General features: G+C 43.1%; 1 protein-coding gene across 1 annotated transcript in view; it reads right to left on the reverse strand.

Moving 5' to 3' along the window:
• Window positions 1–19,432, reverse strand: part of MRPL3 (mitochondrial ribosomal protein L3) — a 271,984-nt gene extending 252,552 nt beyond the window's left edge. The window contains exon 1 of the mRNA XM_086942066.1: window positions 19,246–19,432. Coding sequence (XP_086798192.1) covers window positions 19,246–19,328 — 83 coding nt within the window. The 5' untranslated portion in view covers window positions 19,329–19,432. The remainder of the gene's footprint in view (window positions 1–19,245) is intronic.
• Between the last annotated feature and the right edge of the window lie 5,514 nt (window positions 19,433–24,946).

The following is a 24,946-nucleotide window of genomic DNA, read 5'->3' on the forward strand; positions in this document are numbered from 1 at the left end:
AAAAAAAAAAATGAGTGTCCGGAGTGGCGTGCTACTCGCCACCCCCCCAAAAAAAAGTCCTTCAACACCCCATCACGGGTAACAACGCTATATAAATACAAACCTTTTTTCCCTCTTCTATCCTTCCGCTATCCTTCTGAATCCAAATAATTGACTAACCTATCAACCACTTAAATCACTTTCATAGTTCACTATACTAATTTAACATGAATCCTTCATGGGTTCCAGAGTAGCGTGCTACTCGCCAAAAAAACACTGACGCTTCGTCAGGGGTGGTAAGCGCTGTATAAATGCAATTACAATATACAATACAATAAACATTTGGTTTGACAAACCCAATATGCCCCATCCGAAAACAATCATCCCTGGCCTAGATGCACTGAACCTACATCAGATTGTTCATAAACTCGCTAGACACACCCTAGATGTCATTTTTGCAAATAGAGAACAAGTTACCTTTCAAACAAAGACTCCAGTCACATGGTCAGACCACCATTTGCTTGCTTCCCAACATAAAACAACACAAAGCAGCACACCTAAAAGCACCTTACATGCATCCACCTATTGGCCGTGGAACACGCTCAATTTTGAGCACTTACAAAACACAACTAACAACTAATACAGATCTAGGCACAAACATTTTGTTAAAAAACTATTTGACTGGCTACATGAAGCTTTTGATATCCTTATAACACTAGGGAAAACAAAACAGGACAAAAAAACAGGCACTTTGGAGAAATACAGTGACAAAACAGCAAATTAGAAAGCTGCAACGCACTTGGCTCAAAACCAACACCAATCAAGACAAACTTCACCTACAGAATCTTAACACATTATACAAGTCAGCAATCAAAAAAGCTAAAAAAAAAAAAAACAATACTGTTCAGACAGAATTCAAAATGCTAAAATGTGCAAATAAAGAATGCAACACAATTCTCACCGAATTTCCTAAACCAAATTGCCTAGAAGGAACACATCCCATTCCTCAAGAATTCACAGACAAACTGGCAAATCATAACACATCCAAATCAGACACTTGGACTCTATTTAAAACAAAGGAAAACCACCAAAACTGACCCTTAACCAAAAAAAAAAACTCCAAGAGTAGGCTTAAGGGAGATGGTAATATTAGTTTGAGGCCAACTCTATCCATTACCTTAAGCAATGTACTGGTGATATGGCTGCACTGTGCGTTTTGCGGCGTACATTACGAGGCATCCATCTTATGTCCTTAAGGGATCTAACAATAAAGGTTCTGTCATATGGAGCCAGTGTTTACAGGATTCTGTTTTAGACCATTTCCTTGTTATACTCAGGTGTGCTGCTTTGTTATAATTACAGATATGGGGAAAACCCAGCCCCCCTTACGAACTTTGTGCAAGTAGTATTTTCCTAGCTATTCTTGGGTCTTTACCTTGCCATTTACATAAAAATAAAGATCATTCTAGTTCATCTAGCGTGGGTTTCGCTATATGCATGGGGCAGTGCCTGGAAGACTTGCAGCCTGAGGATTATCTTAATTTTCACTGCAGCAATACGGCCCAACCATGAAATATATTGCTGACCCCATTTATCTAAGTGTAATTGTATCGCTTTCCATAACTGAGGAATATTATCCTGGTACCACCTCAAGAGGGATTGCGTGGTAGTCACTGCTAGGAATCCAGTTCCTTTACTGGTGATTTTGAATGGGGTGAGCACTCTAAGATATGGATTACCTCAACAGTAAGATCCAAAGGTAGATGCTTAGACTTTATTTTGTTGACTTTATACCCCACAACGATTCCATACTCCCCAAGAAGACGTAACTGCAAGGGTATAGAGTACTGGGATGTCAGCATAGAGATGGGTAAGTCATCTCCAAATAATTATAGTGTACGATACCACCCCCACCCCAAATGGTACACTCCAAATATACCAAGTCTGGTGTCATGTCCTTGCCAATGGTTCTATAAAGATTACATCAATTAGTACCTCTTTCAGGTGTAGTGTTCCTGCAAACGAGCCATCGGTTAGTACTTTGGCCTCAGGAGTTTGATATGCAGTCAAGATCATACGCATTCAAGTCTACCCAAAACAAAACATTAGTAATGTCGTTCTCATATATTGCAGGTCCACCCCATTGAAAGCTTTTTGTGAGTCAAATGCAACGAAGGCACCTTTTAGAGCTTTAAATTGGGTATTTTCAACAAGGTAGGCTAATGGGCATATATTATCAACAGTTTGATTTCCGATTAGAAAACCAGATTGCTCCTCGTGGATCAGCTAGGACAGATTAGGGGTCAGTTGTAGTGCTAGAATTTTCATACATATCTTATTATCTTTGTTCAATAATGTACCCACATGGGTTTTATGGTGCCAATTAAATAGGAGTGTGGCCCACAGAACGCAAACTGTATTTGTATAGAGCTTACCACCCCTGATGAAGCGTGAAGTGCTTTTCAGAACGTAGCACGCTAATCAGTAACCCAAAGGATAAGTGGTGAATGAGTATAGGGAAATATGAATTGTTAACTTGAGCAGTGAATATGGCAGTCTGTTAGTTTGAATAGGATAAAGAAGGGAAAGCGACGGGAAGAGTCTAGATAGTGTTATTTGGGAAATCATATTAGTTAGATGAAGTTTGGAAAAAGTTAAAGGAGGGATAGAGGGGGGAAGAGTTTAGAAAGGGTTATAAGGGAGATCATAGTAGTAACAAGAGGTTTGGGATGAGTGAAAGGAGGGATACAGGAGGAAAGAGTCTAGGAAGGGTTATATGGGAGATCATAGTAGTAAAATGAGGTTTGGGATTAGTCAAAGGAAGGATACAAGAGTCTACAAAGGGTTATATGGGAGGTCATAATAGTAAAATAAGGTTTGGGGTTAGTCAAGGACAGATAGAGGAGGTAAGAGTAAAGAAAGAATGTTGGGGGATCATGGTAGTAGAATGCGTATTGGGTGAGTCTGAGTGGCGGTAGAGGATATATTGAGGGGAGTATAGGATGAGACAGAGTAGTGCATTGGAGGGAGTTACAGTTTTTATTTCTTTTTACCATAGGAATAAAGTAACAAAATATATAAAAACATAATTACATGGAAATAGTATACATGTATAAAGGAAAATAATAAAGAGATATAAAATGGTATTCCATAAAGTTTTGCATGTGCAAATATGGATCAATAGAAATACAGACTTTCAGGTGTTGCTGTACGTAGAAGATAATTCATTAGTGGAGATATAGATTTTGGGGGGGCGGAATATTTCAATAGTGAAGCACTTGTAGATACAATTAAGATCATATTTACATATTGTGGTAGAGTAATATATAAACAGCGATCCATAAGCATCTAATCAAATAACTTAAGTAAAAATGTATAGATATATATATATATCCAACCAAACAATTCACTGTGGATCCCTGCCGCTTTCAAAGGCGGGCCTCGGATGGGGTAGCGAATCCCAATCTATACAACCAAATACTTCTCCAGTAAAGAAAAGAGATCCGGGCCACTTGGAGATGCAAAGCGTGTTTTATTTTCAATGGCTTTCTCGACGCGTTTCGCAGGTGAAACCTGCTTTTTCACAAGACAGAACCAACCAGGAAGTGCACAATATATACAGTCACATGGTATTCAGTAAGAGGATCACTTTCCGACTGCTTACCCACGCACACAAATCACTCTACAACATCGGACCAGACTGCCTCAACTCACGACTGTCCTTCTACACCCCCTCCCGCCAACTACGTTCCTCCAACCAAGCCCTCGCCATTGTACCTCGCATCAACAAGACCACCATGGGAGGCAGATCCTTTTCATACCTGGCTGCTAAAACATGGAACTCACTCCCCGCTTACCTTCGCCTTACCCAGAACCACCTAGCGTTCAGAAAGCAACTTAAAACGTGGATATTTGACAAGTAATCATCCTCCCCTTCCTAAGCGCCTTGAAACCCTCTGGGTATGTAGTGCGCTATACAAATCCTATGACTTGACTTGACTTGACTATTCTAGTCATACCAATGGAAAACAGACTAGTTGGTATACCTGCGGGCTGAGTTCGAGTAAATAACATGCTCACCAGGTAACATAATTTGCTGTTAATTACAACAATTATACTGCAAAACGTTAAATAACACGCAAATTGCAATTCTACTTTTGCCGAAAATAAAGTTAACTTCCAACCATACAAAAGGAAGCTCGCCAACTAAATACAACGCTGGCAGGGTATATCGGATACTGTGTGCAGAATAAATGCATGATTCCTCATGTGGAAAGCATACCAAAAAAAGTAAATATGTTACACATGATCAAATAGCTGTTAAGCCCGAGTGGGCACATTTTTGTTCACTATCAAAGTTCAACCGGAAGAAGTTCAAACCGGAAAAAGGAATTCCAATAATAATATCTAGGTAAAAGGACTAAGGACTTTTATGAGCACCGGTGTACATAAGAACTGTATGATTGGACTACCCATAATTTGGGAATCTTTGGTGATTTCATTGATGCCCACTGGGGCTTTATACAAATTGATTGGTGAAGTTAACCATGAATATGGACACCCCTCAGTATGTCCTGGTACTGTGCAACACTGAAAGTTTAAATTTACCTAGATATTATATATGTATATATATCAACACAACAGCAACTCCACAAACGCCACTTCCAATCTCCCACGAACATTAAGTTGACGATGTATATATATATATATATATATATATTTATATATACTAGCTGTCTCTGAAAAATTGACCACTTTATAATTTTTCTGAGACAGCTATTTGGTAAAACTGTCTTTTTTAATTTGAATTGTAAGAGACAATAATAAATATAGGGTTTCTCATAACTCAATTGTAATCTTCACTTATCACCTATGCACTGCACCTAGTTCCCATACACTCAACTACTCTCATCTGATAGGAGTCATAGCAAAACATCCTCGGGCTCCCCTTCACTATGATAGGGTTGTAACCCTTAGGGTTACTAGTGTGACTGTAAAGAGCAGACCCAGATGATGAAGCATGTCACCATCTTGGTGAGATATGGTAATGAGGAAAATTTTATTTTTCTCAAACTTTTTCTTTTTAGTTGCTGCGAGTGTCTCAGTGGTGTGTCTTCTCTGCAGATCTTACAGTATATGGAAGTGATAGATTATATATATATATATATATATATATATATATATATATATATATATATATATATATATACACACACACACACACACTGTAAGTCATATATACACATTTGCTAAGGGCACCAAAAGAATATCTATACATTTTTAAACCATAGGTAGTATACATTTTGTACAATAAATTGCACATATCTAAATACATATAATCAAATTGTTCATATGTATTTACATGCACAGGCATTTGCTGTACATGTGTGTTTGAGTGTGGTGGCCGTGTAGGAAAGAGCAGGCTCTTGAGTGGTCTTATGAAAATAAGATCATTATCCGTGAATCTTATGTTTGGGGGTAATGAATTCCATAGTTTGGCTGCTTGAACAGAGAAAGTTGTACCACCCATGTATTTTTCTTGTATGCTGGAGTTTATAGAGGAGGTGCAATTCTTGAGCGGAGGGTCCTTTGTTGTATGTATTTGGCGATTTTATTCCTAATAAAAAGTGGCCCAGTTCCATGTATTGCTTTATGGGAGAGGCTAAGCTGCTTGAGGGTGGATCTTCTGACAACCTGCAACCAAGGTAGAGCCCTCAAGGCAGGAGAGATGCGAGCTTATGGCTTTAAATGTAGGAGTAGTGTGGCAGAAGAGTTGTGAATCTGTTGTAGCTTTTTCATAGTGGATAAAGAGGATCCATGGTACAGACCATTGGCGTAATTAAGTTTGTACAGTACAAGAGAGATAGTAGTCTGGGCCTTGTATGGAAATCCTAGGTGTGAGACGATGAGTCACAGAGTTTTCATGGTATTGAAGCTTGATCTTGCTTACTTGTCCACCTGGGCCTGCACTGATATTTTGAAGTCCATGGTCATTCCAAGGTTTCCAACTTACTTAGATACTGTAGGAGGTGGACCCAGTTCATCAGGCCAGGAGCAGAGTGGGTCATGATTTTCCCAATCACTATATGCGATTATTTCTTTTTTGGAAGCATTCAATTTGAGGTGTCTCCATGTCATCCACTTATCAATGGCTCTGATGCAACTGAAGATTTTGAGAGTCCAATGTCTTTGGGGCTTTCCAATTTAAGGAGTATTTGTGTGCCATTTGCATAGTTATAGCATGTGTGCTGAAATTTATTGATCATTGCCGGAAATGATTTCATGTAGATTGTTGAAAAGCATGGGTGAGATGATAGAGCCTTGAGGGACCCCTGCTTTTGTAAAGAACAGTTTAGATGAGAACAAGGGAGTATGGATGACATTTGTCCTTTTTTGAAGGTAGGGTGTGATCCAGTTGACAGCAGTCCCCTGTATGCTGGCTTAGTGTAGTCTTTGGATTACAGTGACATTGTCAACTGTGACATAGGCAGCTGAACGGTCCAAGAGAAGTGGTACAGCGACCCCATTCTGGTCTATTGTGTTTGTAAGGTCGTCCAAGATGGCAATGAGGGCAGATTCAGTGTCTCTTCCTAGACAGAATCCTGTTTAGAAGTCAGAAAGTATGGAGTTAACTTAAATAAATTGTGACCACTGGGCAAATGTTGCTCCTATCAGTTTGAGTAGAAAAGGTCCATTTGTAATTGGTCTGTAGTTGTCTGTGTCCAGGTTTGTTTTCTTTAATAATGAATGTATGTGGGCCTTTTTTATTTAAATTCATCTGGAAAGAGTCCTAAAGTTAATGAACTATAGATGATTTTTCTTAATGGTGTGGCAGCAGATGTAGATAGAAGGGCGGTTATGCGCTATACAAATGCAATTTTTCATTTCATTTCATTTTTGAAGATTTGCAGTGGACAAGGCTCAGAAGGACAAGGCTGCTTGCTTTGATCAGAGCCCTAAATTCACTTTGTGATAACTGTTTGAATTAATGCAAAGGCTGGGATAGCCTTCTCTTACAAAAAAGGAAAAAAAAGGAAAATTGGCTCTTTATCCCAACAGGAGTTTGTTTCACAGCACAGCAAGTACAGAAAAAAAGGAGACTGGCAAGTTTTGACACCTAAAAAGGAGATAAGTACAGGAGGCACAATGTAGAAGAACAAGGATATGTGGACGGGACATAGATGACTAACTTGTTGTTTATCAACGGAAGAGCTATTCTGTAGACGAGGGCGTATGTACCACAAGGGTCTTGATCAGAGAGGAGCTTGGGAGGAAGCAGAAACCACCAAAAGCAGTTAACACATGAACAAATTGACAAGTATGATGCGGTAAACATGCAGTGCATTCTGTACTGTTTACAAATTTAAAAATAGAAGGGCAAAAGCCAACTCCAGGGACAGAGAGACCATGCAGCTCCAGTCTGCATGGAGTCTGATCGTCACTGAAGTGAAAATATCAGTTCACCCAAGTAGCAATGAATCGGGCAGGAAGGCAGAGATCAGTATCAAATTAAATGCCCACATTTAATTTAATAGGATCAACCAGAGTGGCAGAGCTGCTTTTTAGGTTTCGCCTATTATCATTCGCTTGCGAATGTAATAGGCGAAAATTCAAGGGCTTGATCGACTCGTCAAACCACTGCGGTTTTCTCACAGTGCATGTGAGTCACGTGACCACAAAAGCGGGTCACGTGACCACACAAGCACGCGCTTCTCCCTGCCACACTTCTCCTCCCCTCGCTCGCATTACCGCCCCCCAACCAGGCTCTCCCGCCCTCATCTGGCTTCCCTCCGCGCATCTGCCTGCCACACTTCTCCTCCCCTCGCTCGCACTCCGCTTCTCCCTCCCTCGTCGTCTCTTTCTGGTTCCTGGCTCTCGCGCAGCTTCCTGCATCTGCTGCCTCCCACCACTGGGTCTGTCGACTCTTCCTTCTGCGCCCCCCTCTGCGAAGCATGTTATGCTGTGCACCTTTTCCCCTTTCTCTTGCTTCACGTCCTGCGACCTCGCTCTCTCAACTGCCGTCCCCATTCCTCTGGCATACGTCTTTCTTTCTCTCCTTAAATTCTTACCAAATTCCTCTATTCCCTCTCATCTTTTTATTCATATTCTCTATTTCACCCCCATTTCCGCTATTTCCCACTCATCCATCTTTCTTTCTATTTCTTACTCTGTTACTCCTCAGAAATTCCACGACCTCTTCCGCTATTACGCGATCATTTTAAACGCAGGGGGGAGGATCACACCTTTCGATCCTGCCCCCCGTGTGTGTGTGTGGGTGTGTGTGGGGGGGGGGGGAGTTGTTGTGACTGCACCCCTGCCCCTAACTGGTGCAAAGAGCGCGGCCTCGGCGTGTCATCCTATGCGTTGTCACAGATGCTCTCTGCATGCATCTTACAGTTCCAGGAACATCATCCTGTGTCGTCATCACACTCAAAGAGATTTGGTGGGACAGCCACAGAAAGGATGGCCGTGCATGGGAGCTACAGCTCATTCACAGAGCGTAATACAGTATTAACATTACAAATGGCATTTTTTTTCTCAGGCATTAATGATCCACTCATCATTAACATAACATTAATGGCATCCATTCTCAGTTTATGTACTTGGAGGTGGCAGAAAATCTATACCAATGGGATTCATTTGCGCACTGCACTTTACTGACCTCAGCGGCCTGCGATGGGAGAAGCCGAGCAGGACTTCACCGAGTACCTAAGCGCCGCGCACATTGACAAAAGGCAGTTAGACCATAAAACAGACAGTTGAGTTTACCTGTTTACATGATTTAGGCAGCTGTTACTGAGAATTTAACAAAAAACAAATCACTAATTTGAATTAATACAAAGCACATTTTTTCAATATTCTCATTTGGGCACAACTTCATTAAAAAAGCGCCCAGCCCATCCTCCCTCCACTCAATTGCTGCTAGTCACACGCCAACGCGAGTATAAACAGTCGCTTTAAACACATGCTTGACAGGCCTGTTCGGCCAGCGCCTTGCCACATGAATCAGTTCGTGTAAATGTAAATGTAAATGTATTGCGATTTATATAGCGCACGTATCACCCGCAGGCATCAAGGCGCTTGCCTTGGGAACCCGTCCTGGTATTCCCCTGTGAGATAACCCCAGCAGGGTATCCACAAGGTGAAAGCCAGGCATCCCGCCGCGAGGGGCCGTAGTGGAGATTAAGCAAGCTATTGCCCAGAGTTGCAGAGTGTGAACCCATGAGTCGAGTAGGCACCGGAACGAGAATTATCGAGTCCGTGGAATTTTTGAGCCCAAGACCCGCCGAGACGGGGAATTGAACCCTGGTCCAGGACCAATCTCAGCTTCCGGGTCTGCTGTCTCTAACCCCTGAGCCACACTTCTCCAGTTCGTCCGTCGCTTCTTTTTACCTAGCCCCACCCCCCCCCCCCTTCTTGGCCCTTCTTTGACATTATCTACTGCTGATCAAAGGGTCATATAGGAATAAACAAACGCTGGAGCAGTTTTAAGACGCTATCACAGGATAAACATACCTCCATACAGTATCACTACCCGCATTTATTCGGCTTCTGCACGTTTCATTTTGCCCTTTTTTAATGTGCATACTTACAGGCAATTGTACTCTAGTACAGCTTTATAAACTGCTTTATAAACTGTGCACAAGGCAAACTCGGAGCCTCATATTTAGCACGCACCTCCCCATCTTTCCCCAAAAAAATCCACACACATGCTTTTTTATTATCAAAACTTCCTTCAAACAGGGATCCTACCAAGAGCCCTTTTCTGACTCTTATCTCTTTATTCTACATCATGCCCCTTACCTCTGCCCTATATTAATACTACTCTGAGAAAACCCCTCTTCCCTGCCCTTACTTCCCATTTCTCCTGTATGTAAGTCTATCCCAGCTTCTCCCCTACCTGCTAAAATTAAGGCCTGTTGCACCTTAACCTAATTTCTCCCAGTAGCGCAACTTACTTTACCTACAGATTTAATTTACACTACAAACAGGTCATCCTCCCACCAAAGACAAAGCACTGCCTGCTCCAAATCGCTGCTCCACCAAAATATTAATCGCACTGTTATGGTAGAAAACACGTATAAGGGCGCGTTCAGGTCTATGTTAGTGCTAGTTAAGAGTGGTATACGTAAACACAGACGTTGTGCTGTTTTTTTAGGTTGCTAATACAACACTAGCATTATTCCGCAGAGTACTCCTACTCACATGCTAATCTGTTGCTCCACATTTACTTCAACAACCAGGAATTAATTTTGCTTTTCATAGCCCACACATATGCACTGAACAACTTTCCACTACCTCCCACGACAATGTGCAGGGCTTATAACCACACAACCTTTTAGCCCTTGCTTTTTTTCCCTTCCCCTATCGGACCCCTCCCACCCACAATTCCAAGTTGCTGCTGATGCGCACATTTATTTATCTTCGCACTATGACACCGCAATAATCTTGCGCACAGCATTAGCCCGCAGCGTCACGCTGCCCCTCTACTAATGCGCTCTTGCCCCGGGTATTTGCTCTTCCTACCTATTCTTATGTATCTCTTGCGGTGACTTACACCAGCTTCCCCGCACATACTTTAAACACTGGCGTAACGAAAAGTTAGGGGGCCTCCCTGCGCGGTACTTAGGGGGCCCCCCTCCGGGCTGAATCAGGAGCTCTTCCGGCCAGAGTTCAGTGCAAAGGCGGCCCCCTGGAGCACTGCGGGGGCCTGTGTTATGCCCCTGACGTTAAAACCACCTGAGCTCACTTTTTCCCTCAAAGCCACTCGTTCCTCCCTTTATTCTTCTACCGTGTTGGTTACATTGTAATGTGTCTATTACCAACAGTGATAACATATCAAGTTGCAACCCGCAAAACACTTTCCTTCTCACCCACTCCTTCCTCGCTCCATTCTGTGCCTATGTTGGTTACATTGCACTGCTTGTATTCCCAACAGTGTAAGGATCACACGCCGCAAGCCGCAAACACTGCATTAGACGTACAGCATGCACACAGTCCATTCTGTGCCCCTGTTGGTTACATTGTGATGTAACTATAATCAAGCACTGGCGTTGCCAATAGGTTTCGCATTTGGAAAGTTGGAGCTATTGGTTTTGTAAATGACATTTTATATTTATACATCGTTATTGGCATTGTCAATAACAATATATAAATATAAAATGTCATTTACAAAATCCAATAGCTCCAACTTTCCAAATGCGAAACCTATTGGCAACGCCAGTGCTTGTTTCAAACTGCAGGAAAGACAGACCTCAGAGATCTGCCTTAGGACAACCATTGTCTTATCTGCACTTAACTTTAATAACTGTGTGGTGATACAGGCACGTGGCCATCATACACTGTGGTAACAGGACAACGAGACAATATGTCAGATACATTTTTTTTTAAATATCTTGGTGCTATCAGAAAACATGCAGAAGCGGAATTCCCACAATTGGACACATCAAGCCGTGGCTGAAAGTACACATTCAAGGTTAAGAGAAAGAGCACATCCCTGATGGAGATCACACTTCCTTGACTAAAATTTGGAGGTAAACAAGGGCGAAGATGATGGCTTGAGTAGGCTAGTTTGTTAAGGATCTAACCCAGAACAGTTACACTTTTTAGTTGGACAACCGAGGGTAGTGGAACAAAATATAATGCCAAAATATGGAAAAGGCAGCTGAAAAACAAGCAATATCGTCCGAATCATCAGTATCACCCATAGCATGTCATCAAGCATATACACCAGGTCTAATTCGGTCTACATTTGCGGCCTAAAAATACCTTGTTAAAATTCAAAATATGTTTGGGTCAAGAAAGGTTTTTATTTTTTGGGATAATAAAAAAATTTTTAAAAAGGAGGGGGGATAAACCACAGCTGTCTTTATTTGCCAGAGAAAATCTAAAGCAGAGTAGTTAGTAAGTTTTAACAGTTTTGTAGACTAGTACAGAAAGGTTACACTTGAAACATGAACAGAACATTTTGCTTCCACTCCCTTCAAAATCCTTGGGGAGAACCTTAAAGGTTACCTCTTGACTCCACTGTACTACTAAAGTTCAGCTCTACCCAGAGGGGCTCGAACCTCTGGTGATAAGAGATGTGTACCAAGATCAATACAAGCCTATTATGTGCCTTATTTTTAAGGCCTGGCTCAACAGTGCAGCCGCCTGAATGACCTGTAACCAATTCTTCAAATAATACATAAATAAAGTGGGGTTTGGTTTCGCCCAGAGGAGTATTTCCCTTGCACATAATGATGTTGGCTGCTTGGGGTATCTTTCTGCCTCCAATGAACTGTTTGCAGCTAAGTGCAGAAGGTACTATTTGACATCTCATAGCTACTCTAAATCATCACACTTTCAATTTGTTTTTTTCCATGTGCATTGTATTCAAAAAGCGCTCTTTAACTTCAGCAGACTTTGTTTATGCTTTGGTGAGGTATCAAAATGCAAGCCAGATCATTTCACTTTGTCAATGCTAGTTGCCTGCTAGTTTTCACAAAGCTTGTAGAGCATTTCGCATTATATATTTTTTTAACTCATTTTTATGTATTTCTTCACATGTTTATTACACAAAGAAAACGCATATTGTTGTACTTAGAAGTGAAAACAAAGTACAGACGAACGACCCCCATTTCTTCCCTTTCATTAAAGGTCCCTCAAGACTCAAACACTGATATGGTAAGAATACTCCTTGCCAATGAAAATATGTACTTGAATTTGCAAGAGTTTTATTGGATTGAAGCATAACAAAGCCATTCTAAGATAACTTAACTCGCATTGCGGGGGCACCAACCCTGATTAATGGACATTCCACCGAGTCAAATATTTCCCAGACTTGGTGGAAAAGACCACTGACATCCTGTCAGTCAAACAGTCACGAAATCTATTTGTTCCTCTGCCCACATACACAAATATACATGCAAGAACACAAAACTTGGTATATGCGCAGGGTGTAGAAATGCGAAATACAAGCACTCAATGAAATAGAATGACGATAAGTATTTATTCTTTTGGAACCTCTAAGGTGCAGCTTGCTACAAATCCACTTCAATCTGAACGTCAGTTCAACTGGAAAGATAAACACAGAGCGTGACGGAAAACTATTGTTATAAGGGTAAACACATCACGAGACATGCAAGGAATGACACTGGATTTCCTGCGGCCTGCAGAGAAGTCCACGAGACACGGAAAAACAAATAGGACAGGCAGCTGGTACATCACAAAAACTAAGTATGGTTATGTATCCATTTAAACAGTGCTTAAACCTCAGTCCTTATTACTACGTAGTGGCAAGTCCGTTTTACGGTATGGGCAAAGTGGGTACCAACCCAGGGGCCCCGTATTCTAGGAGGGGGACTCATAAAAGTGAGAATTCTGTGCATAACATTTCTTTTTTAAAATAAGACAGTTGGTCATGTCCTTAAACCTTTGCACGCTCGGGCAGCTGGAGGCAAATCACACAATAATATTTCTGTCTCACTTTACTACACCTCACCTTCGGCCTGACACCTGCATTTACCCTCTCAGCATCCCTACTCCCTTAAATTCTACCTCACCTCTCTCTCAATATACCCCTCTTCCCCACCTCTCCCAATGATCTCTAACGGGGCTCACCTCTTTCTTTACTTCTCTGTGCCTGCCTCCACCTCATGCCTCTCACAAACCTTGGTGTCAGACCACATTCTGGAGGCCACAAGCAGCAAGGGATCACTGGGCCACAGCTGTGGGGGTTGAGGCCTTTTACCACTGCGGTCCCAGGGCCTACCCTAATATGGCTCAGTAAACTAGGCCAAGTACAACATTTTCCACAAGTGAATTTCAGAAGAAGGGATGGCAGTTGGTGTAGGGGTTACCCAGGCTCAATACTCAAGACCATGGCCCCAGCAGCACAATAAGAGCAATGTCCAGCCCAGTGTTTCTTTTTCATAGAAAAAACAAGTACTTTATTACAAAGAAAACATAGAATTTCACTACACAATAATGCACGAATACCCAGTTCATTGGTGCTTGTCTTTGTGCCCTAGAGGCCTCTGCCATCTGGGCCTCCACCTGTCTTTAGTGGGTGCCCCCTTTCCACTGGGATCCCCCTTTCCAGGTTCATCGCTTGAAATAATTCTAAGGATGCTGCTCATGCTCTCCCTGCGTTTGCATTGGCATGGAGTCTCTCGGGCCAAGGCCTGTTCAGTCTCACCAAGTTCATAGCAGCAGCTCAGGGACACATTCAGTGCTCCCACAGCAGCAGGATCACACCAGCATGAGGAAACCTTCATTAACCATGCAGCACTCGTCGGAGCAACGCAGCACTTGGCTGTGCAGTGCTTTGCTTGATGGGTTGCAGCAGGAACAGAGGCTACTTGCAGAAGAACTCTTTTAGGAAGTAGGCAATGGGCTGCAGATCGCGTCTCACATCTGCACTCCAACAGGAACTTAACGCATGGGGCGACTCACTCCGATATTCTAAAAAGTACATGCCACACCTTTTAAAGAGCAACAGCAAAACAATAGCAGATGACAATTCTTCAACGCAGCGAAAGCCAGGTGCTATCTTCAGCACACAGTGCCTTGAGGTTGATAACCTTGAATCTTCAAGAGGCAATCCAGAGAACCTCATGGGACATTTATATCTTAAGGACATTTTCTGACCCATCGTCACACTTTGCAATGCCGGAGGTCAACACAGTCCACATGTGGGGTAACATGGGCCATGTTGGACATGTCCCTTCTTAGGGGATTTCCCTAAAACTTTTTGCTTTTTCTCCTCCTGGTTTTTGCCAATTCTCTTTTCATGGCCTTAGGACTCTGGGCGCTTTCCCACAGTAATGCAATGTGAAAGCACAAGGGCCCCCCTACCCATGCTAGGAAGGGGTGCTTACTTGATTGGTTTAGGAGTGGTGCCTTTGAGTGCCATGTCAAAAGGTACACCACATACATATGGCAGGTACTGCACTGGCTAATGGTGGGAAACAGCACTTACTGTGCCACCCAACAGAACAGACTTCAAACATGTATCACGCCTCCCATTGCAGGCCAGTGAGTGCGCATTTGCTGTTGTGCTCAGGTTGGCATTTCTAAACAAGTAGCCAATGCTGAGTTGGCCATTTGCTACCATTAGCACACCCTTGGAGTAAAACCTATGGGGTGGAGCACGTGGTAGGCAAAAGGCAGGGCGGGTACACAAGGGTGTTCGCTGCCTAGATGGTGAAGACCCCCCCTCCATGTGGGTTTTCCCTACCTAGAAGGTCCGCACTTCCCATAGGAAAACACCAGGGTTTTGCTGATTCTCTTTTAGTGGCCTTAGGGCTCTGGGCACTTTCCCTCTGTAAATGCAGTCTCAGAGAGAAGAAACCTCCACCAGGGTCAAGAACAGCAATCCCTCCATGATTTGTTACTCCTATAGGGTTAGCACATTCTTTGCTCAGATGATGGATATAGTAGCACCCAGAACAGTCCAGTAATTCCCCCTTCTGAATGGACGCCAATCGGTCTTCCCTCACCTCTGGGGTGTTAGTTGTTAGCACGACACCAGCCCTTGGCTGCATAGTAGTCATTGAGTAATATGTGGATTACCCCATCCTATGTGGCGGAGACCACAACAAGCAAAGATGGTCTTGAGGTCCCATCTTTAAACAAGGCCAGGTTCGCAGACGGAGGATTTCTATTTCAGGACGGTTTCCTTGGAAACTGTTTGGGTTTGCTCCCAATATAAACCCTTGTCAAGTCACCTTCTAGGCTAAGCCTCTATCTGCAAGGATGCTATGCCCAGCAAGACAGTCTCCAGGTGGAGTGCCCACCACAGAAGTACAATGAGGTGAGAGCAGGCTGAACCTAGGTATTTACCACCCCTCCTCACAGAAATAAGGGAGACTATAATCTGTGCCCCTTCTAAGGACTCTTTAACCTAAGAAGGGATACTGCGGGTCTCACTCTGTACCCCTGCCATCTACCTAAGGTCAGCAGCAGTCAAAGTCATGTCCTATCCAATGTATCAAGAAGGGCCTGACACTTCTAAAGAAAGTCGGTCTCCCCTTTGCTCACCACAGCATCTGGTGTTTCCCGCTCCCATCTAAGAGATGCCTGCAATACACAAATGCTCTCTGTCTCTTGTACAGTGGTCCAGGCAGTGGGCTTCTAAAATGGAACACGGAGGCCTAGCTCATTCGTGCATGGCACATTATGAAGTCTAGCACATGCACACTTACAATGCACAGGATATTCTATTCAGGATTCCAGGTTCATCGTCAGCGCAGAACTTTAGATAAATGGGCCTGAAACATGCATTCATGTCTCAAGGGTATAAGCCTATTAGCCCAATTCGCTAACAAGGTAAGCGGCCACCACTGCACTCCAAGCATGTAACCGGCGACTGAGAGAGTAGTCCCCAGTCACTTTGAGATAGACCCCCCTCCCAGTTCAGGACTAGATCCAGAACCTACTGCTGTCAAGACTGGTCAATATGCATAAACCGGATTAGGGTGTGGCATGACCCAAAATAAGGATCACAAGTATGCAATTCAGGCATACAGGGGACACAATTGTATATCATACAGGGGACATTCCCGTACCAACCCTTGGTGTTCTGTTTCCATCTCAGTTCTTCAATCTATTTCACATCTCTGCCATAATTAGCTTGCTCTCTTCATCTTTCTATTCCTCGTCTCTCTTTACCTCTCTCTCGGCCCTCTTTACCTCACAGCTCACCACCTAACCACTAGCTCTACCTCATTTCTCTATCTCACATCTTTCTCACTACCTCAACTCCCAACCCCACCTCTCTTTCTCCAACCTCTCAATTTAACTCACCATTTGTTTGATACCCAACATCTTATTATAGGATGCATTTTCAGTCTTTTAGCATCATCTGCATTTTCTAATTAAAAGAACGTTTTATATCCTCTAGATCTGTAGATCTCAGTGATCTGGAAATGGATTTCTGAAGGACCATTGAACAAGAAAAAGAATTTCACATTAGAACAAAAACACCCTATAGACAGCTTTCCCCTCCTAAAACAATTTGTTATGCTTTTGAAATTCCTGGCCATTTAATCCATAGGGCGAACAAATGTACATGGTCATGCTACTCTTATTCTGAAAATAAGAATCGTCTGCCAATTATACAAAACAATTCTAAGATCACTTCATTTAACTCGCTCTCAGATCTTTAGTAAACCAATCAGAATTTGTAATATTTGCTTATATACCAAAGCATTTAATTGTACAAAAGCATGAACGCATCAGATTACATTTCTAGACCACCTGTTATGTCTCTGAAGTCTGTAAAAAGACATTGCTCCGCCTACCCCAAAAGATCTGTCACATCTTTGCAGCAGCATGTAGTGAGTCACAAAAACTCTACAGCCATAAAACAAACAGTGAAGATACCCAGTGCTTTACTGCTCTTCTGTAAGTGAAACACTGAGCCCAATAAATCCTGTTATTGGGTCTCGCTCCGTAATAGCACCTTTTTTAGCTCACAAAAGCAATATCCTTTTAATCACAAATCGTTTATTATGCAAAATAATGCGCCAACAAGTCTGTTAGATTGTGGTGAGCACCTTGTGAGTACTAGGCCTCATGGTTGGGGAATGAATACTGACACAGTGATAAGATGTAACTCGAACTGGCCACTTGGTAGACCCCCATGCCCGTTTATTAACTTTTCCCTAATGTCACTGCAGCAACCATTGTTTCCGACAGTGGCGGTGTCCATCTGTTGACCCCCCAGGCCCCCATCGACAAACGTATATCATGGGATGTCCCATCCCCAACATAACAAAGTCCTTGCTTTATGGACCACATAGTTTCATGGATGTAAGACAAAACAGTGTATGCCAGGATTCAGACTGGTGACCTGCGGAGTGCCCACTGCAGATGTCATGAGATAGCTCCTCCAAAATACAGACTAGGATGTATCCCATTTGCTCCAGGGTAATGGATGGATGTTTCACTTGTATACAGCTTCATACTCTCAACGAGGACCCAAAGCGCATTTGTGGACAAGTAGCACACTACATTGTGAGTGATGTCTCGTTATAAGTGTACTAAAAATGAAGCAAGGTACATGCTGGAAGGTGAAGGTGATCGTGGACACATTCATTCTGCTGGACATGGTGTGTGTTCTGTGGGGTGCTTTTTAGATGGGTGCAGTGGGCAATAGGTTCTGAATCAGGCATTGAATGAGTCACAAACATAGACTAGTTATAAGAATGATAGCTACAATGTGTTTATCTATTGCTGTGTTATATTTTTAAGTTGATGGGTGTTTACTTAACATATGTTTTATATCGTATGTATAGTTTATCTATGTGTATATGATCTGCATTAACCGTAACGATTCTTTACAGTATTAAATATTACGCTGTTGTAGGTATATAAATAAACAGGTCCCTCTGGGGTGTTCCCATTGTAATTACAGGTAACAGTATGTGAATATTTGTTAAACTGCTTGACAGTAGAGGTCTCAACAAGTACTGGGTTTCCTTTTCACTTATCTGTGTCACCTCTTAACTACCCCTAGAAAGATTGTGCATGCTACATTTCTTAGAAGCAGAATTTAAAAGTGTTTATTTACAACAGATTACATACACAAATGGAATGCAGAAATTCTCCACCTGAAAAGTGACACTATTGATAATCTATTATGGTTACTAACTTTCATTCGCTTTTTTGTTTTTTTAAAGGTGCACCACTGTTCACTTCTTCCTTCCGACTGTCTCTTTTATATACAAGTTTCTCCAAATCTCATGCCTATCCGTCTTAAGCTCTTTAAGAAACCATAGCTATCCTATTAATTCAAGCAAGCAATTGCTTCTCACATAACCTCCACTATTTATCACAATTCTGTCAATAATGTACCACAATAAAACTGGCATAAAGGCATGGAATGAGCATTTAAGACTAACCCCAAAATGTAAGGCTAGGCTCAGTAACTTTGAGCTCAAGGCTAGCGTCCAAGTAATACTCGCCATAAAGCACTTCGACGCCTCGTCATGGGTAGTAAGTGCAATATAAATGCAAATTAAATGTACTGAAATTGCATGGAAGCCAATGTGGAAAGCATTTTGGTGTTGGGTGCGAGTTACCCTTAGTTTAGGACACTGCACCTTGGCATTCAATGGCAGAAGGGGGTGCGAGGGTAGAGCGCTTGCCATTAATTTATTGTGCTAGTTCGACTGCTTCGAGTAAGTCTGAGAAACCAACATGCTCCCATCAGTGCTCCAGAGGGTTACCTGGTCCAAGTGCAGTTTGTGTCACTCGGATGCATATCCTGGTTACACTCACCTCTGTAGAGCAGAGGAGCCGCTCCTTCCCATCAGCTGAGCCCCTAGACCCGCCAGCAACCCGCAGCTCCTCGCACATGCCATGATCTGCCCCCACTGCCCTCTTTCACTGCTCACTCAGGACTTTCTGCAGCACAGGAGCCCCAGACCATGCCTGCTAATGTCACCTTTCACTTCCGGTCCGTCGCGCTAATATTTCCCCTCGGTCTCTTCAAATTCTCTCCAAGGTTCCGGAACTCAGCGTCTGTAATCTAAGGCTGTGGTGAAAGACGGAACTAAAAGACCATATTTTCATGTCGATAAAGTCGGCCATCTTTGAACAGCTCTCACTGTCGATGGCTTCCTATTGACTTATTTAAAACTTTGTATCCCTTGTTTAACTTTTCATATTTGCCCGAATTCTTCCACGGCTTTTCAAATATTACGGCGTTATGTTGAGATTTTGTTGGTGGTTTTTGTCATTGTCAGCTTCTATCGGAAAGACTTTAATACGTTTTTTGCCAATTATTATTTTATGTTTCTTTTCAACAAACGGAGGTTTCAGCTTTTTCTAGGGCTGTGTTGTTCATGTAATTTTGAAATTTAACGATTACCAAATTATCAAGAGTACACCAACATAGCTGAAATGGAATATAAGAAGACTATGTGTTTTATTAGATTGTTCTCGATTTGCGGTATGTAAAACATAGATTCTCTCGCACATTAAAACAAGCGTTGGCAAAGCCAATATGTCATTCCTATGTGAGATTTATTAGTTTGCAACTGTAAGCAAAGAACATATATTTTAAGCAGAACCAATTGCTTTGAAAACACCAATAATAGTTTATTTACAATGCATCGTAAATGAACAAAGATTAACAGAATTTGGTAAAAAATATTTGCTACTCTGTGAAAGTGCTTGGGGCTCAAGTGATCACACAGTAAATAAGTTTAATACAATACATTGTGTACATAAAAAAGGCCAATGAAACAATAACAGTTCATCAATTGTAAACACCACAATCACAATTATAGTGACAGCGAAGGAATTCATCCGAAAAGACTGTTCCAATTGCCTATTCGTCAATAGCATTTCAACCCTCCTTAGTTATCATCATCATCAGAGTCATCAGGACAGATAATTAAGATGAGACAAGGATCTCAGAGTGATTCAATCAGAGCAGAATCAGTAAAGTGGAATCCAGATTAAAATTGGCGAACAGTTGAACAAAATATTTAAATTCATGATGAAAGCTCACCAACTTGGACTTAAGTACTCAAGGGAAATGCTACAAATTGCAATGGTCAGGTTGGGTAAATCAGCGGAAGAGCTGACGCAGTCACAAGGCTCTACCAGCTGAGGAGCTATGCCCATCAGTGTTGGCCAGGATTTTATTTTCCTTTTAATTTCCCGGTATTTGGACATTTACTGTGGACGAGTCTCACTAACTCAGTCTCACTCAGGGTAATTTCATGGTAATTGGATGGAGCGTTGTAAGAAACTGGCTCTACATATACTGCACCAAAGTGAGGTACAGTGTGTATAGAGTCCAAGAGTCCCCAGAGGTAGGCAGAGGTTAAAGTTAGATAGAACCTTACTCTCTAATAGTGGTAGCTTGGTCGAGCAGTAAGGCAGTATCAGAGGACAGTGTTAAGCATTTGATGTGCCTACTCAGTCAGCAAATGGATTCACACACTCAAGAACTGAGCTCTAGGCCAATTATTGTTGTGTAAATATATACTGTTATTTATTTTTAGAACCAAGCAAGCCTGGTACAGGTAAGCATTACATATTTTTCAGTAATACGTTACTGGATATAGAACAGTTTGAACATGCAATAGAAATTGTACTTTGTTTGATTTACAGGGGAGTAGTAGAATGCAACACTTAGTAAATACAGTACATTGGAATGAATAGACTTTTTCAGTAAATTGCAGGTAAGTTACTTTTTACGTTACTTTTCTAAATGGATACCTAGATTTAGCACTGGAACATTTCCTAGAAACAGATAAGTAATTATGTTTTAGTTATTCGCATGATTTGTAAAGAATATTTTGAGTTTTCAAAGCTCCATACTTAGAAACTTTTTAGAGCAGTACATTGAAATGAATGGGCTTCTAAAATAAATTGCAGGTAAGTTACTTTTCTGATTACTTTTTCTAACACAGTGCTGTATCCTAGATTCAGAGCTGGGACATTACCTGAAAACAGTTGAGTAAATGTGTTTTAGTTAGTTGTACAATTTTTAAAGAATATTCTTGTATTTCAAAAGTTGACACTTGAAAACTTTTTCACATAGAACCACCAATGTTATCCCGTGGAAGGAACTTCAGTTCACAGGTAAGTTACTTTTACTTTACTTTCCTACTCAGTGCTGGATACCTAGATTCAGCACGGGGACCTTTCCTGCAAACAGTTGAGAGAATTCTTTTTGGTTATTTGTGCGATTTTTACAGAATATTCTTAGTTTTCAAAAGTCGACACTTAGAAACTTTTTGGGAGAAAAAGTGTCAATGTTATTCTATGAGGAAAAACAGGTTATCAGTTTCGAGGTAAGTACTCGGTCTTTGGGGTTAGGGTTCGGGGGTTAGATTCAGGGTTCTCCCAGGGTCAGTGATGCACTGTTGTTGTGCCCTCAGTGGCACTAGGGCGGCGGATGCAGAGTGTTGAGGCCCAATGTTATTATTTGGAGGATAGGGGGGCTATGGTTGGTGGCTGCTGGCAAGCAGGCCAAGGGGTTGTGGGAGCAAAGCTCCTTCAGTTTAGCTCAGGGCAAGTTGGGGGCCAAAGTAGCACCAAAGGTGTACCCTCAGCGGCACTAGGGCGGCCGGGTGCAGGGTGCTGTATTGAGGTCGGGTGCCCTGTTGATTTCAATGGAGATTCTCCGGGACAAAGAAACACTGTAGGCTCGGGACGAGGATCTTCCAGGAGCGACCACCACTTCGAGGGGTAAGTTGGGATGTTGAGGGATGGTTAGGGACCGCTCGGTTGGGTACACAAGGCCGTGGGGCATCGGGTGCAGAGATGCCTTTAAACGTCGGATTTTCTTACCCGCTTTGATTGTGGTAGGGGGGGGTCAATCGGATTGAGGCTGCAGGCATCGTCAGGAGGCTTGAGGCAGGTCAGGGGTCGCCGGATCTCAGGTCGGGATCGCCAGGGGGTACCTCCTTGTGATATTTTTCCACTCGAGCTTGGGCCAGGTTTGGCGGGTACAGTGTGGGCTGGATTCGCGGTTCCTGGCTGGCACCATAAGTTGCAGTTCAAACACGTCCGGTGAGATGCCCTCTGTTTGCATTAAATCCCACACTGGCATCAGTGTGGGTTTAATGGGCTGAGAAGTTTGATGCCAAACTTCTTAGTTTTAAGTGTCGCCATTATGGTTCTGTGGAGGTCGTAATGGCAAGCTCCCAGCACCATATTCTCTTGATGGCAGCACTGCACTTACAATGCCTAAGAAGGGGCTTTGACACTGTAGGCGTACAGGGCTCATGCACCTGTACCCTCACCACTGGTATAGGGCACCCAGCTAGAGGGGTGACTGATCTGTGCCAGGGCAGTGGGTTATAGGCATGGCACACAGGGATGTTTGCCATGTCGACTCTTTACTTTGTTCTGCACCAAAACACACAGCCTGCAAAGGCAGAGCGTGTGTGTGTAAAGGTACAGGGCCTCTGAGCTTGGCACAATAAGTGCTGCAGCCCTTTGAGGTCTTCCCTGGTCACAGCACCCTCGGTACCTGTAGTACCATTTACCAGGGGCAGAACTGTGGCCAGAGATGCCAATTGGGTTAGTTTTGGGTAAAGAACACAGGCCCTGGGAACCTGATTGGCAGGGACCCAGGGCACACCAAGAAAAAGTGCATCGGTAGTCTGGCAAAAAGTGGGGGGGGGGTTACTGCAACAGAAACCCACTTTTCCACAAGCGTTTATAGTGTCTCCTATTTAAGATAAGACTGCTGTGGCACAGTTATAGTAAGAGACTCTAGGGTGGTTACATGTAAACACGTGTGTATGGGTTTGGGGAGAGAGTTTCCCTCATTGACAGGATGCCCTGGGGGCTGTGCCCAAGAACTAGGTACACTTCAAAGAGGCCACTAGCAGATGATCCTGACATCAGGTTGACCCCTTCCTTTGTATCTCTAGGTGGCTTGGTTCCAAACCTAGGGGGATGGGGATTTGCACCAGAACTGATCTGGAGTGATCACATGTGAGGGTTAACCCATTATCATAGATACACCCCTTGGTGGACAGAGGAGCTCTGCACAGGGTAAACATAGTGCTACCATATTGGATTGTCCCTGGATGCTGTGCAGGAGGGTGGAGAAAGGGTGGAGGGCTGATGTGGTATCCTACAATTGGTCAGGGGTGCCTGGCATGTACAACTGTCTACCCACAATTATAAATTTCTGCAAAAGAGGAAGAGACAGTGAGCAAGACCATGGACCTAGATGGCGATAACTCCAGAATCATGGAAAATTGGAAGAAGAATCCATATGATGTCCTGCTAAGGACCTTTCTTCCAGCTGTCCCCCAAGATTAGATGGGTTCTCCAGTGCCATTGGCACTGACCCCCTTCTAACCCTTTCTGTCCTCTGAGGATTATTTGGTGGAAGATCTAAACTCCACGGTCACCCCTCATGATGTTCAAGACAGCTAGGAGGCTCTGGGGCTTGGACATGAGCACCAGGAGCCAGGAAAGGAGAAGGCTGGTGCAGGGAACAACTAAAACTAGCTCTCCACACAGTGCACTGTTTGGAGGCCAGGGGGCCTAGTGAATGCTACTGGTGGCTAGAGCTCACCGCCAGGAGTACAATGAGCCCATAATAGAGGAAATTAGCCCAACATGGCCCAAGTTATGCACTGTTGAAGGTTTGCCAATTTAGACATACTTGATAAGAAAATGTTGCACTAGAGTCTCTGTTGCTAAATCTTGAAATAACCCCAGAAGGTTGGAGCAGCTTTATTTCTTTCATTTTTGGAGGTAGGGGCTAAGATGAAGCGCCTTTCCCAGCCCAGAAGTTCATTCAGCCCCAGGGGACCCATTCAAGGGCTTGACACAACATAGGCAGGAGTGGGTCTGGAACCCCATCCAGCAACCTTTAGATAGAGGGAGCGTCACCACACTCACCCGTGCGATTGTGCTGATTCCCGCTCCTTACAGCTGGGGGGAACGGGGAGGGTAGCACAGACTGTAGCCAGCCACGAGGACACATGTGGGGTAAAGAACACGCTGGCTCCAGCGATGGCATGTGACAGTGTCAGTTGAGTGGGGAGCTGGCCAGGCAGTGCAAGAGTGGACACCCTGCGTTGGCCCAACTATGGGCAGTCAAAGGACAAAAAAAAAAAACAGAAGAATGCAGCAAGTCAGCTGACGGAGACTGAGCAATATGCTCATAAACTATTTCCGTCTCCTGTCTATGAGCACCTTAATATACCCCACGTGGGGCTCATTTGCATATTTTATTGATTTGTATGGGCCTAAAGGAGGGTCAAGGGCATTACTCATGTTTATGTAATGTATTATGGGGGCTGCAGGGAGTTATTTTAATAATGAATCTGACTATTTGATTACTGTTTTTAAACATGTGGTGACCCCTTGATAAAGCCAATAGGCCTGCTTTATGTAAAATGACATCCCCTTATATTATGATGTTGCATCTGGTATAGATGGGCATTCTGAGATTATGGGGCCATGAACCACTAGAGGTCAAATATGATTCAAG

Source organism: Lissotriton vulgaris, chromosome 10, assembly GCF_964263255.1.
Source record: "Lissotriton vulgaris chromosome 10, aLisVul1.2, whole genome shotgun sequence".
In the NCBI taxonomy this organism is placed as follows: domain Eukaryota; kingdom Metazoa; phylum Chordata; class Amphibia; order Caudata; family Salamandridae; genus Lissotriton; species Lissotriton vulgaris.